Source organism: Nelumbo lutea, chromosome 1 (genome assembly GCF_056320005.1).
Source record: "Nelumbo lutea isolate HS-2025 chromosome 1, American lotus-T2T, whole genome shotgun sequence".
Taxonomy (NCBI): Eukaryota; Viridiplantae; Streptophyta; class Magnoliopsida; order Proteales; family Nelumbonaceae; genus Nelumbo; species Nelumbo lutea.
In genome coordinates, this window is record NC_142684.1 from 185215555 (window position 1) to 185233848 (window position 18294).

The 18294-nt window shown below is 38.1% G+C and overlaps 2 protein-coding genes across 2 annotated transcripts; one reads left to right on the forward strand and one right to left on the reverse strand.

Moving 5' to 3' along the window:
- Positions 1-2534: 2534 nt before the first annotated feature.
- Positions 2535-13810, forward strand: LOC148879776 (serine/threonine-protein phosphatase PP1-like). The gene is made up of 4 exons (XM_088961433.1): positions 2535-3436; positions 10974-11533; positions 12472-12678; positions 13449-13810. The coding sequence occupies exons 1-4, from the start codon at positions 3253-3255 to the stop codon at positions 13458-13460; spliced, it is 963 nt and encodes a 320-aa protein (XP_088817559.1). The 5' UTR covers positions 2535-3252; the 3' UTR covers positions 13461-13810.
- A 2319-nt stretch (positions 13811-16129) lies between these two features.
- LEA14 (Late embryogenesis abundant protein) lies at positions 16130-17228 on the reverse strand. Its single transcript, XM_088961434.1, has 2 exons — positions 16676-17228; positions 16130-16587 (listed from the first exon to the last, which is right to left on the reverse strand). The coding sequence occupies exons 1-2, from the start codon at positions 16879-16881 to the stop codon at positions 16338-16340; spliced, it is 456 nt and encodes a 151-aa protein (XP_088817560.1). The 5' UTR covers positions 16882-17228; the 3' UTR covers positions 16130-16337.
- Between the last annotated feature and the right edge of the window lie 1066 nt (positions 17229-18294).

Consider the following 18294-nt stretch of genomic DNA (forward strand, 5'->3'; position numbering starts at 1 on the left):
TTCAACACTTCAACAATGAGAGGGTGAAGTGGAAGGCGGAGCCCATCCGTGAGTTGTTCCTCGAAAATCACGATCTCGTCACGACCGTACTCCTAGGGAAAGTTGCCCGCGAGAAGATGGTAGGTGTACTCCCTAGGAAGGTTGTACTTGGCTATCAGTTTCCTAAGCCTGTCTATCGTCATGGAAGAAGGACCAAACTTGTCTGGTATCTGACATCGATTAGAGGTGGATGCCGGGTTACTCGAGGTATTACGCACCTCGAAGGTGGAATGTGCTTCGGAGACACCTACTTGAGCCGAGGTACCCACCTCAGGCTCATCCAGGAGACTATCCGCCGGAGCTAGGGGACCCACCTCGGGCTCGTCTAGTTGACTATCGAAGCTATGGTCTGACATAGCTACGGAATGAGGAATGGGATAAAAGAGACTAGCTACGAAATTGAAATTGAAAAACTGGAAACAAACTGAAAGAAGTATTTAGGGAGACTCACCCAAGAAAACACAACTAGACAAGAAAAGAGATGAACTGGAGAACCCGAGCTGAAGACCTTAGACGCGACCTCAAGGCAAGTGCTAGTAAGCTTATGGCGGAGAAAATGATGAGGTCCCCCTATTTATATCTGATATGCCGAGATTCAACGGTTGAGATCAAGATGATCTACGGCCCTCAAGAAAATCGGCTGCGTGACCCTTGAGTTGAAATCGATTTAGCGCATTTTTTGACATCCACGGAGTCTATAAATTGTGTCACATCCGCGCGTGAACTGTATGTGATCCAGATTATTCTTGGTTGAGCCTAATTGTGAACTGGTCCGACCGGCGATCCCTGACGTGGCAGCCTAGACTTCGGGCCAAATCTACCCGTCATGTCGTGAACTCCTCGTACCAGGTCAGGACCCCCTGGCTCGTGGAGTGGGGGCGATTGATGGAGGGTGATTTGCCCCGACCTCATCATAGGGGGACACGTGGGCATGATTTAGCATAAGTGACAGCTTAGCGTGACCAGACTGCCAAGGTCCAGCGTGGCAGCTTGACACCAGATGACACTCTGATTATCCTGAGCTCCTCCCAAGTAAAGGAGCCCCCGAGCTCCTCCTCAAGAAGGGAACACCCCAAGCTAAGATTCTTCCATAGGCATCCCAAGCCAAGGTACTGCAAGACAGGGATCTCCCAAGCTCAAGGCACTTCGGGGTGAGCTCGGGAGCCACCTAATAAATTTGTTTTGACTGACCTAAGTAGGCCGCCTCGGGTAGAATCACCTCAGTATGGCACCTCCAGCCCGGCACAGGGTAGCTCGGTACAAGGCAGCTCGTAGGAAGACAGCTCGGCGTATCACAAGAAGATCTCCCCTAACAACTGTACTTGCCAAACTTGGGCCCCTGCACCCACGTCTCTTGCCAGGCGGCGTGGTGCCTGCCAAACCTGAGAAGTGTCCCCCGCTTGATAGAGCCGTACCCTGCGACAGTGACCTACACAGCCCTGGCAAGTAACGGCTACGACAGAGAATCAGAGGCGGTTATGTCAAACTTGACAGGACACCATTATATAAGAACTCCAACCCCTAGAGAGCAAAAGTAATGGCATTCACACTATCTGCACTCTAGCTTTCTTCATCATCTATACAATTTCTAATTTAAGCATCGGAGTGTTTCCGCCGGGAGAGCTCCCCGGAAATCCTTCATTCTCTTCTTCTCAAATGTCGTCCATCGCCAATTTAGAGTATGACCCCTTATCAGATAGGAGTGACTAGATTGCGCACCATCAGGATCCGCACACCTTGGATGTTACTATTGGGCTTTTGTTTATTTCTCATGCTATGAATCACTCTTTTGCAAAAGGACAACCATGCCTAGCCTCTTCCCTAGCTGTAGCGAAGATGTGGGCGACTGCAAGAGGTCTCAGATACCTAATGAAGCAAAACATCACAACAACAACTCTTCTCTCCGATGCCAAAGCAAGTCTTTTGACTCTAAAAGGAACCGGAACAAACATTAATGGAAACATCCAAGCTATTCATGAGCACATCAAACATCTACTCTCTTTTTTTGTTAATATTAAACTAGTTTCTGTTAACAGGTCTGCGGTCACAAAAGCCCATAACAAATAGCAAGAAGAAGAAAATGATGAACAATATTTTTGCTCTTTATTGATATTTTTTTAAAAAAATTAACTTTATTTAATTTTTTTTTAAATATATTATTTTTATTGATATTAAACCACAAAAGTTGCCTTACCGCTAAGTCTTTCCGGCATCATAGTCGAACCCATTCTATTTAGACGTGGATCCCACACGTCTTAATGCTAACCAGTAGTCTACATGTTTAGGGTTCTACGTTCCGATGCACACGTCTAATTTGCGGTAGCATATACTAAGTGATAAAAAATTCATTAGATTGGAATGATATATTTAGTTTGATGCTCAGACTTCACGCAAATAGCATGCGATTGGAATCTTTCATGTCATCACATCACACTCGACAGACGATTCTACCAATGAGAAGCATTTTAGCGATTTCGTAACCTGCGTTCACGGACAGATGGGGTTGGACTTTAAGTTTTACTGGTCGTTCACCCAAAAAAACAAAAGTTCTACTGGTTAGGGCTCTCTCCGCTGCCTCGTCGTCCCGTCGTCCATCTGATCTCTATCCCTAATAAAAAGAAAAAGAGGTCCCCACAAGAAAGAAGAAAGGTGCTCCATCCCCCCCTCCGCTCATTTTAGAGAGGGAGAATGCCAGAGTGACTTGGGAAGGCGGCCACATACCCCCCAAAAGCATCATTGACCTAATACTGGAACTGTGAGTTGATTCTTACAACGCAGAGGCAGAGCGAGGGAGAGACTCAGAGAAGAGTGAGTGACGGAATCCTCTTGAGTCTTACCAGGTCTTTGTGAAATCCTGTCAAAGTACATACATTACTATCTGACGGAATCTATCACATTAGACCAGAGAAGAAAACGGATAAAAGGATTAGAGAGTCGGAGATAGAGAAATAAGGGAGATGAGGGAGGTTCTTTCTTCCTCTGTTGGCTGAAATATTTGTCATTTTCTTTTCATTTTGAAGCTTTTTCTGAAGTCTACTTCTCCACCCGTATCGATGCTCTCCGTCTTTTAACTTCCCAAGGATACGATATAAGTGTTTCCCTCCTTTTTATCTTTGTCTGGTTTCTGAAATCATTTTGATTTGGCTTCAAGGAGATAACAAGAGCAACTGAAGAAGAAACTAGGTTTTTTTTCTTAATCTTTGAATTTATGCGATGCCAATAGACGAGAATTTGTTGGACGATATCATTAGGCGTCTTCGCGACGCAAAGACTGCCCGGGCGTCGAAGCAGGTCCAACTCACCGAGGCCGAAATCCGGCAGCTTTGCACCTCGTCCAAGGAGATTTTTGTCAACCAACCCAATCTCCTCGAGCTCGAAGCCCCCATAAAGATATGTGGTAATGTAACATGAGAAATGATTATTGTTTTGTCTCACTATCTGCTGTGTTTGGTTTCTGTCTGAAGTTCAACGATTGAGGCTGCTCTTGCCTTTCTTGATTAAGCTCTGATTTATTTTTGATCAATAATTAAGCTCTGATTTTCTTTGCTAATATTTGGTAGTTGATCGTTCTTTGATGTATTTAAAGTTGTACTATGTGTAATTCTCTTTTTCTTCGACCAATATAGAGATTTTGATTGTGTGGAAGAGCAGAGCCGATTGCGTATACTCGTTCAGGTATGTAAAGTAAGGACTGTCACCAACTGTTCCTGAGGAATGGTAATACATGATGTCAAATGTTGGTTATAACGTACATGGTTTAACAAAAAAAAATATATATATTTTGGGATCTTCATAGTACCGTTGGAAGAGGTAACAAGCTGTTCATTCATTAAGATATATGTTCATAATTAATTGGAGCATGCAACGAATTCTCCCTTTTGTAATATTGATCAAAGACTCAAAATTGCTTGAAGGGATTAATGATTCACATAAAAAGGTCCTATATGTATAGTCTTTCATTGCGTTGGAGCTACTTCTAATTGTATGGTCTTTCACATAAAAAAGCTTATTCTTTTTTCCTCCTCTAATGACCGGAAATGACTCCATTTTAGATGAGGCATTGTGTTTGTTCAAATGCTATTCAAAACTAAAGTGAAATGGTCATTTTATGTAGCAATAATTAAAGAATTTTGTTGAGACCAAGAAAGTGCAAAGAGTTCAATACATAGAGAAATAGTAAGAAACAAAAGATAAACTTACAACAAATCCCTAACTTAGTCAAAGATAATGGAACTCCAACCTTTAAATAATGAATTGGATCTGTCAAATCCTTTCAGAATGAAAGTGCCTTTGGTTGAGATGTTGATCTTGAGATGGATGGATGGCAAGCAAGACTAGAAATATCTAACTTTTTTCATAAAAAAAGACTAGAGAAATACAATATTTGAAATGAGCACAGTGGTGGAAATCTATGAGTAAGATTTTATTATTTTTTTTGAAAGGAGGACAAAACAAGGAAAGGTATACCATGTGGTTTGTGGGGCCTTTGGCCATACAACACCACTGGGGATTGATTTGATTATAGTTCACGGCTCTTGAAGAAGTAGGCGAAGGATGAAAATGACACTATTAAAGTTGTGAGAAGTGATTAAAGGAGACAACAGCTGGACAGGGGACATGGCTTTTTATGGAGTAGAGCGGTGAAAGAGGACTTTGCAGCCAACTCAATATGGCAATGAGGCTTTGTTGAGTTCACTTTTTAGAGGATATGGCCTTTTTTATGTATCACTGTTTTTATTGGTAGCTCTAATTTTTATGTCTAACCATTTGTATTCATTTCTTTTAGATTTTATCAATTAGGATCAGATAATTATATTGGTTGGCCCAATGGTAAAATCTCTAACCTACACTTTCTGCAAAAAAAAAAAAAAGTCAAAGATCAGGTTCGCATTCAGCCCAGCCCTCTCAAGATTTGGATATCTGGGAACAACATTGGGTAATGACCCTTTTTAGAGAGAAACCTCTATTATAAGAATATTAAAAGTAGTAGGAGAACAAACATATACATTGTGTGCAGAACAACAATACAATGGTCATAAACATGAAAAATCTGTATGAAAAACTCAATCCTATTACTCTATCTGTGACCTTTTGCCCCATGCAAGTTCTGCTCTTTTTACCTCTCTCCTAGCCAGTGAATGAATATTCTAAGGCACTAGCTGATCTAGAATCCACTTATCCACTTGAAAAAAAAACCTTAGCCTCTTTGAGAATCAACCTGAGGAGCTGAGAACCCTCTTGTACATTAAACATCTAATCAGTTAAGCATGCCTGAAAGTTTTCTTCCACCAACAGTTCCTTCCAGCCAGATGAGAAGGCTAATTTAAGGCCTTTTAGGAGACCCACAAACTCTTCTCTTAGAAAGTTTCTGTAGTGAGAATGGGCCGAATGGGCCTTAGTGTTCTTTATTTCTTTTAAGTAGTGTTTAAAAGTTATGTTTGTTAGTTAGGTCCTTTTCTTTTCTTTAATTATTTCTTTAGTGTTGGCCACCCCATCAGGGGCATCCAAGTAATTGTACTTAGTCTTAGAATTAAGTTAATAAAAGTGATAAAAGGGGGCTAGAGAGAGGTTTGAATTCTTCTTTTCTCACTTCTCTTCTTTTTTTCTTCCACAACCTATTGCTGAAACCTCTTTTTTCTTCTTCCTCTTCCCCTCTTATTTTCTTGCATTATCTGAATTACTGCATGTGTAATTTTCAACTTGGTATTAAAGCGGAGTCTCACTTCCGACCTTTTTCTCCTTTCTTTGTCCATACATAGTGTGTATGGAGGACCGGTTGATCAATCAACTACTTATGCAGCCCAATTAGGAAGGCTTTTGGAGAGTTTTGTGGAGGTTTTTCATCCTTAGTTGAAGCCCAAGGCAGGTTCTTGGAAAATTTTCCCGAAAACCCTCGATAACCAGAGAAATCTATGATCCTACCTATGAAAGGTGGATACAGGAAAACTACACAGTGTGACCCTTTTTCCTTCATATTGTGTTTTTTAGGACATGAAATCTCAGAAGGTGATTGGGAGTGGCCATGAGGCGAATGGGATCTATTTGTTAGACATGCCTGAGCAAAGCCAAGTACAACCTAAGAGAGTTGCGTTTGTTTCAGAGTCCACTAGTCGTATTATGTTATGTCATAGTCGTTTGCGCCATTTGTCTTTTTTTTTCTCATTGAGTCGGTTGTTTCTAGAATTATTTAAAGGAATTAGTCTATTGAGTCTTCATTTGAGTCTTGTGAGTTCTCAAAGCATTGTAAGAATACTTATCCTTAAAGTAATAAAATATCAACTATTCCTTTTAATATTGTTCACTCTAATGTGTGGAGGCTTTACCATTTACCATGTATGGGTGGCTATAGATATTTCGTCTTATTTATTGATGATTTTTCACGATATACTTGGATTTACCTTATGCGTTCTTGGGCTGAAATGCCTAAACTTGTGCAATAGTTCTGTGAGCACATACTCAGTTTAATACCCACATCAAAATATTCCGATCAGACAATGCTAAGGAATATTTTGAGAAGGACCTTTTCTCTTATCTTGACAGGTTTGGGGTTGTTCATCAGAGTTCTTGTGCTCGCACTCCACGACAAAATGGAATAGTGAAATTTATCAAAAAAAAAAAAAACAAAATGGAGTGGTGAAGAGGAAAAACAAACACATTGTGGAAGTTGCAAAGAACATTCTTTTTGCTACCCATGTTCCTGTGAAGTTTTGGGGTGATGCAATTTTAACAACTACCTTCCTTATTAACCTCATGTCTTATCGAGTCTTGCGGTCAAAATCTCCTTTTGGAGTCCTCTTTCTTGGTGTTGAGATATTCTCTATTCCTTTGCGGGTTTTTGGTTGCACTTGTTATGTCCACATTCCTGGTTCCAAAAAACAAAAGTTTGATCCCAAGGCTCATTAAGTGTATCTTCCTTGGTTATGTCTTCACACAAAAAGGGTATTGTTGTTTTGATTCCATTAGTGGCACCCAGTTTGTTTCCATGGATTCACCTTTGTAGAGTCAGTTCCTTTTTATAGTCATCCTTTTGAGGGTGAGAGATATCTTGAGTTGTTTTCTTCATCCCTTTGCCAATTCTAGTTGAGTCTTGTGTCAAGCTCTCCACAGTTACCCCCATTCCCATGGAGGGATCCTCTCCTTTGAGGTCTTCCATTCTTGTTCCTCCCCCTCTTCCTACTAGTCTTCCAATTGTTTCCACTCATCCTATTCTTCAGAGGTGGTACCAGCGGCAAAGGCTAAGGCAAACGCAGGTTGATCCCACACCTCCAGTTGAGTTTCAAGCGCTTCCAATTACTAAAGAGAGGACATGTCCATCACCTTTTTCACCAGCACCCTCGTTTCCAAACCTTGACCTACCCATTTCTTTGAGGGATAGATTACACTGAGACCTTTTCCTCAGTTGCTAAGATGACTTCGGTTTGAATTCTTTTATCCTTAGCAGTGAGCAATGATTGGCCTTTATATTAGTCTGATGTTAAGAATGCATTCCTGAATGGTGATCTCACTGAAGAGGTTTATATGTCCCTTCTTCTTGGTATATATGGCAAGTAAATGCAGGGTAAGGTGTATAGATTGAAGAAATCACTTTATGGCCTGAAACAATCTCCATGTGCTTGGTTTGACAGGTTTAGGGTTGCTCTTGTTTAGTTTAGCTACTCTCAGACTCAATCAGATCATACCCTCTTTCTTAAGAGAAAAGACACTTTGGTGACATTTTTTATAGTTTATGTGGGTGATATTGTGGTTACTGGTAGTGATACAGAAGAAGTTAGTGCTCTCAAGAAGTTTCTTAGTTCTGAATTTGAAGTTAAAGATTAAGGGGAGTTGCGACATTTTCTTGGTATTGAGGTTGCTATGTCGAAGGAAGGTATCTTTATTTCTCAATAGAAGTATGTGCTAGATCTTCTTACTTACATTGGAAAGTTTGGTGCTAAACTTTCCTCTGCCCCTATTGATGTCAACTAATGATGGTGAACTTTTAGCTAACAAGGGAGTGTTTTAGAGATTACTAGGGAAACTTCTTTATATGTACGACTCATCTAGACATTTCATATGCTATCAGTGCCATTAGCCAATTTATGCATGCTCCCAGAGATACACATATGGATGCTACACAAAGGGTGTTATGCTATCTCAAGGGAACCCCTAGGAAGGGTATATTATTTGCTAAACATGAACACATGAAGGTAGAAGCATATACATATGCTAATTGGGCAGGAAATGTTGATGATAGGAGGTCCGCATCAGGATATTGTGCTATGGTAGCCAAAAATATTGTTTCCTAGAGAAACAAAAAGTAGTTAGTGGTTGCTAGATCTTTAGTTGAGGTAGAGTATAGAGCTATGGCCCATGGTGTTTCTGAGTTGTTATGGCTTAGATCTCTCCTTGATGAGATGGGTGTTTCATGTGACGAGCCACTGATGTTTATTGTGATAACCAAGCTGCTATTCACATTGCTCACAACTCGGTTCAGTATGGTAGAACTAAGCACTTTGAGGTAGATAGACACTTCATACAGGAGAGAGTGGCTTTAGGAGAGGTGTATCTACCTTTCATTGCATCAAAAGAGCAGCTAGCAGGTTTTCTAACTAAGGGAGTCCCAAAGGCAAAGCTTCAGCATTATGTAAGCAAGCGGGGCATGTTTGACATTTATGCTCAGCTTGAGGGGGAATGTAGTGAGAATGGGCCCGAATGGGCTTTAGTTGTTCTTTATTTCTTTCAAATAGTGTTTAAAAGTTATGTTTGTTAGTTATGGGCCTTCTTTTGTTTTCTTTAATTATTTCTTTAGTGTTGGCCATCCCCTTAAGGGCATCCAAGTAATTGTACTTAGTCTTAGAATTAAGTTAATAAGAGTGATGAAAGGGGGCTAGAGAGAAAAGTTTGAATTCTTCTTTTCTTCTTCCACAACCTATTGCTGAAACTTCTTTCTTCTTTTCTTGCATTATCTGAATTACTGCAGGTGTCACTTTCAACTGTTACTTTTCTCTACAAGACTTGGGAAGTAGTTTCTCAACAAGACTTGGGAAGCTTAGCAATATAGTGTCATCATGATGCCAAAAAACCCATTAATGCTTGAAGTCCTTGCATTACCTAAATCACATTCATCAAAATTGAATTTGTTTAATTCACTATCTAGTGGAATCTAATCCTGCAACAGTGCCCTTGTTATACATGACTTGTAGCTTGCCTACCAATCCCAGATGATAGATTCCATAGTGAAACCTTTTTACTAATCTCTTGTAGTAATCCAGTGGGCAACCTTGTTAGCAATAACATCAGTGATGATGTCGATCTCTTGGTTATTGTTGCCGAAGGTTCTATCATTTCTTTTATTCCATAAACTCTGAAGCAGTGCCACCCTTGTATGTAGAACAAATTTGGATGATCATTCATTCAATATTTTATACTTGCATGTAAGGTTAAGATGTCAGTCTTGATTGAAATGTCAACCACTTAAAAAGAAATATGTCAGAAATGCTGAAATTTTCAATAGGTTTACCACAAAAATTTTATAACATTCTAAATGTTAATCCATGAAAGTACTTGTTAGTATTTTTTACAATTATAAAAGGACATATTCTTTTAAACAATTACTTTTCTGTAAAGTGGTAATGATGCTTTTAAAATGATTACATTGTTTAAGGATGACCTTTTCCACTTAGAATAAATTTTTGGTTTTAGAATTTATTATATATTACCTGTCTGATAATTATTTTTGTTTAGTATAGAAGTTATGATTTTACAATGTGTTTGAAGAGAAGAATCATATTAAAACAATTTTGGATGATTTCTAGTTACATGTAAATTGAAAATCTTGCTTTGAAATAATTATCAAAATAAAACTTTTTTGATCATTGTTAACAAAGTAAAATTTAATAAGATTAAGGGGCAAACAGAGCAGAGTGCTTCTGGGTTCAATTGTGAGACTGATCATCAATTTGTCTATGTTTTCTATTGTTGGTAGCCGAGGCTGCCCATGTTTCTGAATTATCTTTTTTCTCTAAGTAATGAAATCTTTGATTACTGATAAAAAACAATTATTTTGGACCTTTTAAACCATGCTTTACATGAACAAATTATTTTATGTTGAAACAATGCAGTGTATTTGTTATTGGTTCAGCTCTTGTTCCTTGGGTGGTTTACATTGGTTTTTCTCCCTTGTTTTAGGGAGTACAAACAATTATATTTGTCCTTTTTACTCTCTCTCTCTCTCTCTCTCTCTCTCTCTCCCCCCCCCACCCCTCCTCTTATGTACTGACAAAAATGATTAAGAAAACTATGGGCATCATGAGTTATCCAGTTTATTGGAGTTGGTTGGTATGCATACTATTGAAACATATTTTGTGTTAAGTAGCACAGATGCGCATATTACTAGCATCTGTTATTGAAAAATTACAGGAATAATATGTTTAAGTTGGGTTGATATTTTCAGTTTTTCCTCTCTTTAGCAGTGAACATATGGAGTTTGAAAAATTACAGGAATAATATAATGTCAGGAATAGCAATTTCTTAACTTATTGAACATATGGAATTGAAAATAGAAATTCAAAATGTTGCATTTAGAATAGTATCTTCTTGAGGGGGGAAGCTTAATAGAAGACAGTAGGTTGTTTAAGGGGGAAACATGGGGTTTTATTTTGAGATCCATGGTTTCCATTGGTAAGGCTATTCTAATCATAGAATCTTGTGGCACGTTAGTGGAGAATAACTAAAATACTTCAACAAAAACACTTCCAGTAGTGTTTTGAATGTTCTTTAATCACATAATACAGATGTTACAAAAAGAAGAGCCCCCTCTGTTATGCCAGTGTCCACGCGTCTAACATGGAAACCCCCTCAATAAGAGCTGCTTCCATCAAGTCACCTTGATGGAAAATTTCTCTTTTCTTTGATAACAATATCACTGTTACTGAACTGCATTGTTCTTTTGGCAGGAGATATTCATGGCCAGTATTCTGATCTCCTCAGGCTTTTCGAGTATGGTGGGCTCCCACCAGCTGCAAACTATTTGTTCCTGGGAGACTATGTTGACCGTGGTAAGCAGAGCATAGAGACCATTTGCCTTCTCCTTGCATACAAAATCAAATATCCAGAGAACTTTTTTCTTCTTCGGGGCAACCATGAATGTGCTTCCATCAACCGTATTTATGGGTTCTATGATGAATGCAAGAGAAGGTATAATGTCCGCCTCTGGAAGACTTTTACAGATTGCTTCAACTGCCTGCCAGTGGCTGCTCTTATTGATGAGAAGATCCTGTGCATGCATGGAGGATTATCTCCTGATTTGAAAAACTTGGATCAGATCAGGAATATTGCTCGCCCTGCTGATGTGCCTGATCAGGGACTTCTCTGTGATTTGCTATGGTCTGATCCTGATAAGGATATCCAAGGATGGGGTGAAAATGATAGAGGTGTATCTTATACGTTTGGGCCTGATAAGGTCAGCGAATTCCTTCAAAAACATGACCTTGATCTCATTTGCCGTGCCCATCAGGTAAATGCAATTTGAATCCATATTACGATTCTTGTGCCTTGCTTCATTAGCTTTGTATTATTTTTGAATACCTGCATATGCTGAATAGATGTTTATATAGGGTTAGAGACGGCAATGGGTCGTATCAGGTTGTTTTTTTTAATCATGGTTCAGTCTGGTTTTGGCTAGGGCTGCAAGCAGATGTGAATCGAATTGAATATGGGTAGATCAAAATTTGATTCATTTATATTTGAATTCGAATCAGATCTTATCCATTGGATATATATCATATTCAAATTTGGATTGATTGAATAGTAAATAATATTAAAAAATTAAACTAAAGATGATCAAGATATTACATATTATTTAATAAAATGAACTAAAAATAACTTTGATATTGTATTTTATGAACAAAATGAATTGAAAATTTTTTGCATGAAACTTGAACCCATGACCATTTAATAAAATACACACATTCAAACTAACTTTATTGATAGATGCAATATAAATTTTAAGCTTATTTAAATCGAACTAAATTAGATTTTATGGATAGGAGTGGATCCATATTTGATCCAATTATGAACAGGATCGAAATCAAATCACCCTTGATGGCATTGAATTCAAATTTGAACAAATGGATGCTGTTTGCAGTGCTAGTTTTGGCATGAAGACACGGTATATTTCCTGCTTTTTTTGTGTATGACATGCCAAGTATATCTGATTTCTGATGTAGCACCAGAATAAATTTTTATTTCTATTGATGGAGGGACGATCACCAACTTTTGTGGTCTTTGTAAGTTTTGGTAAATGCTGGTCGAACAATTTAACCTTTGACCGCATGGTTCAAACACCATAGCTCAATGAATCACGATATTCCAACCTCTTTGATCATGTTATGCAGTGGTTTGTTTTGATTAATGTTTTTTAACATTTTGATCGTCTTTATAATATGCCATCAGGTTGTAGAAGATGGTTATGAGTTCTTTGCAAGAAGACAATTGGTGACAATATTCTCAGCTCCAAACTATTGTGGGGAGTTCGATAATGCCGGTGCCATGATGAGTGTGGATGACTCATTGACATGTTCTTTTCAGATACTTAAACCCGCTGATAAGAAAGGAAAATTTGGCAGCAACATGTTGAGACCTGGAACACCACTACACAAGGTACCGGAGCATTCATTACCTTCGTTTAGAAAAAAATATTATTGGTGATTTTTTAACCTAGTTGCTGTCATTACGTTCGGTTGGATGTTTTATTATCTGAAATTCTGTGTCTGAATTATATTTATAAAAATCTATACATATTAACAAATAATTAAAATTAACAAGATATAAATCTTAAGAAACAACACCCAACTTGGAACACTATCGTATAAACAATATTTTATTTTTTGATAATAGTAAAAACAATATTTTATTGGACACCTATAACCGGATACGTTTCTGGGATTTTAGAAAATAGACTCGTAAATTCATTTTGTGTCTGTTAGTATCTTTTGTTTGTTTTTGTTTTTGGTAAAAGGTATCTGTATCGTGTGAAAGCATTTTACAAAAGCTTTCTTGTTACTGTTTTTCTGAATGAACCATTTGAAAACATTGTGTGCTTGAACCAATAAATGATTTGTGCCCGATTGCACGGACCAGTAGATCAAGGGTATTCTACCAAGTTTTGGCGACCGCCTGGTCCAGTTCGAGAAAAATATTACAAATGAATGGTTAGTCTTTCATTGGGCAAATGCCAAATGTTTCATATAATTGTTTGAAAAGTGGAAGCATCGATACTCAGGCTGACTGAGTTGGACGATAGGGTGTTACGTTGTAACTGCAGATTCTTGAAAAGTTTGGTGCTATGATTGTCGATGGATACTGCTGGAATGTTTTCTTTTTCTTTTTATTTGTTTATCTAATCTTTGTTTTTCTCATTGCGCTCTCAGGGTAAGGGTTGATTGATCAGTTGTACTATTGAGGCACGATACTTGTCGGAGCGCGTACACAATAATGCTTCGCTGTTTACCATATTCCTTTACTTTGTTTTTCCGCGAAGCACAGAGTTAACCTGTTTATCATTTCTCCCATTAATGGAAGAACAAGATGGATAGGTGTGTACAAGGCTGATGAGCATCATATCGTGTTATTTTTCTTTCCTTGTTGGTTTCCCATATGTATGTTAGAATTTAATATGACACTTTGTTAACACAGTAATTGGGAAAGCGCACTGTGCACCATCTTACATAAAACTGTTCCAAGCTTCTTTTTAAGTTTTAATGAAAACATGAATACTAATCGGCATCCAAAATCCTATTATATAATTCATATTGAGCTTTCTGACATCTTTCTACCACTCTGCACCTTTCATGATGGTCCCTGGTTACTTTGTCAACGAAATAACCTGTACCTGTTCGTCGTTTTTTGTGTGTGTGAAGGGTAAGTAACTTAGCAGTTATGTCTGTTAGACTGTTGCTATTAATTATTCTCTATCAGCCAAAGCTGTTGTGTTTTTTCGCTGCGTTTGTCCCCGTAAAATAGACGTGAATATTTTTCCACCTGAATATTTACTGATTATTATCTTTGCCTCGTTAGATTGTCTTTGCAAAGCTTTTTTTTATTATAAAAACAGCAAAAATATTTTTCAGATAGTTTGTCCTAAAATATTTTCGGCCCATTTTGCGATCAAACAAGATCGATTGAAAAAACCTTCACTCAGTCAAATTTATTAATGGATGGAGAGTTGTCTTTCATGCTCTATGTGAGGGTTTTTCTTTCACATCTATGGATGAATTTTTTCTCTCTGCGTGAGAGTTTCTCTCGCATTTATAGACGCTAGTTTTCATTTATTCCTCTTATTATTGGCGTTTCTTGGAGAGGTTCTTATGACGGATTTGGATAATGTCGGTTTTTATCCAGACCTATGGAGAAGGTTTCTGATATATGGTTCTAATCATTCTAATATTTGTCTATTTTTTAATATTTTTCTTATTTCCATTGAGCCTTAGTTGAATTTGTATGTGGTGTGCCTTTGAGGTGTGGGATTTCATTTGTTTTTCCCTTTAAACATGCAAGATGTCGAATTGGGAGAGGATTAATACTTTTTAATTGGTTTTACTACGAATGCGTTTCCATATGATTCTCGTTGCTGGTGCCAGTGCCAATTCAAACCTGCTTTGGGCTCATTAGTGCTTCTACACTTTTAGGTTATTCATTGGCAACGATGTTACCGTTTTTGACAACCCTTTTTTCAATCTTTGGGTTCTCTCTAGCAATGCTCTAACTGTTTCGATTTCTATAATGATGTGAATGAATGGGTTTTTTACACATTTTATAGTTATAACTAGAGATACAAATGAATTGAATCAGATTCTAATCATGTCGGATCAGATCTGATTTAAAAATCCAATCAAATTTGGTAATATTCGATTTGAATTCGAATTCTATCAATAAGTCAAATCTCATATATACGTATTTTTAATAATTAATAAATTATTAAAAAAATAAACAATATTAATTTAAATAAAATAAAAACAAAAAACACATTTTTTAATTATTTTCATCATATATACATATTTTTTATAAAAAACTAAATAATATAGTAAATTTATCAAAATATAATACAAAAATATTTATATATTATCCGATCAATCCGATTGCTGTTAATTTCATAACATGAGCATTTATGAACGGACATGCCTTTAGGCGTAAAAAAAAAGATCGATTGAAAAGAGCAAATGTTTACCCAACGGCAAGATCGATGGTCACTTCCTCATGCAATTCATTTCAGCTACGAGGGTGTTTTCTTTTCCTCAACAGTCTATAGTAATTAGGGTATCCATGCACCTGGGGGCTGATGCCCCTGGTCTACGAGTGATGTCGAGTGACCACTGACCAAAAACCCTAGAACCCTTGGTCAGTGAAAAAAAAAAAAAAATCCTAAAACCTTGAGGGCAAAGTCCATTCGGGCAACTTTTAGCCTTGCATTGAAAATATATTTGTACTTGTGCTCAGGCTCTTAGAATGCTATAGAGTGCAAACCCTCAAAAATCTAAATTACAGCCTCTCCTAATCTACTAATAACCCCCTTATCCCCTTGTAAATACTGTGGATTGAGTCCATGAATCCATTAGGGGTAGATTGAACGATTTTCTAGGGTAAGACTGAACGGTTAAAACCCTAAACCCATTTGGGCAACTTTCACTGAACGGTTAAAACCCTAAGCCCATTTGGGCAACTTTCACTGCGTTGTATTGAAAATATCTCCGTTCTAATTTATGAGATTAAAAATGGTGTGAGCACATATCCGATCTGGAACCTGCGTGCTTTTAGTCTTTTACTATAATGGGTAGTTGCAGATTAATATCCAGTAATTTTAGGGATAATCTTACTTCAATATCCGAACTTAAAACTTTAAAACGTGTCTGTAGTGTTAATGTAAAACTCACTTTGGGCTCCGTCCAATGTTATAGGAATACCTAAAGCTGTCACTTTAGGCTCCGTCGTTAGCAGTCCGTATTATCTTACACGTGTGTGATTTAAAACTTTCAAAATCTTAAAACTAGGCGGTATATGAAAGACACCAAGCAAATTGTCGACAACCTAGACTAATTCGTAAAAATAAGGGCTATTTGTTTGATATTAACGATATTTGTCCAAATATTACCAACATACAATCAATATTATCCAAATTAAGTACAAGATACTACTTTAAAATTGACCCCTTTTAGTTATTTATTACACTCCTGTATCTTTAAAAACATGGGTAGGGAAAGGGAAACACTGACAGATAAAAGATAATTAACAAACAAGTAGAAAGTGCAGAAGTGGTGTATAACTTAGAAGACATCAGCGAGGGTAGGGAGCTTGACCTCTCCCTTGCGAGACAGTGGCAACGTAAAGTTTCCAACGATGGGCAAGTCGACGGTGAAACCCAACTCCAATACATAATCGATGTCCCAGTCCGATCCTATGTCCCTTACCAAACTCACCAATATGCTGTATGGCACCTTCACCGGCACATCTACCTCTGTCGTCTCGTTTGCAGTTAGCGACCCCGGATCCGGCATGGTTCCCGACGCTATCACTCTGCTTCATTCATTCATTTAGATGATAGATAATATAATTATATAGCAAAAAGCCAAAAAGGAAAATTAATTTGAAAGATACAACTTGCCTATTAGCGCTCTTGAGGGTGTAGGAGATCTCGCAGATGGGGATAGCGTGTCCATAGGGATTGGTAACAGAGACCTGAGCGTTGAAGGTGGCAGAATCACGACTGACCTTCTTAAAATCGACGTCGGTGAAGTTGGCTTCCGGTTTCTTTACGTTGGCAACCTTTTCTGCTATGAAGTTCTTCGTCTTTTCCACCAGCTGAGACATATCTTGCTCTATGCTCGCTGCTCAGGTTTTTGCACTGCACTGTGAATTATATTGAATTATCAGAGTGGAGAGCAACGAATTGTTTAATTACATGAGATTAATAACCGACAGCCGTAAGCGTGATAATGCTGTTGTTTATGTAGGGGTTGCAAGTTTTGACACCAATCATCCTCCATACCGTCTACTGCGACACATGGAGACTGACGTGTTTACGTTGCATAATTTGCATTTGTTTGTTTGTATTTAGGGAAGGGAAAACTTGTTTCTCTCTCTCTCTCTCTGATAGAGATAGTGGGTTTTTTCTTGGTAGCTTGCAAGTTGCAACACATCTGGGCATCTGGCTTGGCGAGTTTCCGAGTAGGTTCCGTTCTGGTTTTTGAAATTTTATTTTTGTACGAAGTCCCGATTAAGATGGGCAGTGGGTAGTGGGCAGTGAGTGATGATTGCCGTCCATACTCCATATTAATATCTACCTCATCGATCGTCATCTGATGCATATCAAATGCGCCAACGTGCCGAGTATGGACTCGACTGGAGTGCCACAGACTTTGTCAGAAATAATTATTACTAAACAAGTAAACCGCACTCTTAATACTAAATAGAGCTGAAACAGAAGTTGAAAACCGAATGCTATTATGGTTTCAGATTCAAAATAAAACTACAAATTGGCAAATTGCATCATGTAACGCATGGACTGCTCTGCCCATGTGATTTGATTCATTTTTTTTTGTCTGTCAGAAGAGGTCCTATTCAATTGCGATTATTTCTAGCTCGGCCCGGCCCATAAATTTCTGAGGCTGGGCCTGGATTTGGGTTCAGGCTCTTCAGGGCCTTCGCATATTTCTGGGCTGGAGTGTTGGGCCCAGTCCCCTGTGCGTGTAATATCATGTAAGCTTAGATGGTCTGATCTAGACCTGTTTATAGGCCGGGCCGGGCTTTCACTCTGTATTAAAAGATTTTTCTAAGGCCCGAGCTTGAGCCTGGCCCGACCATCAGGCCTACAATTTGGGCCCGAGCCCAAAATTTAGCCAATATTGTTACTACTACTGAAGCGGCTGAATAGAGAGAGAGAAATTATAAAGAAAAAAATAAAAAAATGTATATATTAAATTATAAATATATATATATATATATAATATATATATATATATATATATATATATTTCAATAAATATTATATTATTGATATATTATATGTATTTTATAAAATATATAATGCTGAATCGGGCCAGGCCGGGCTTTTTTGACAAATCCTAAGCTCAGCCCGTAACACAGTCAGACTTACTGTGTTAGGCCCGAGGTCAGGCCCGCGGGCCGGGCCGGGCTAGGTCATCAGGCTACCCGGCCCATGAACAGGTCTAGTCTGATCCAGTAACTCCCAAATGAGAGAGCTTTCATAGGAAAAAATGTGAA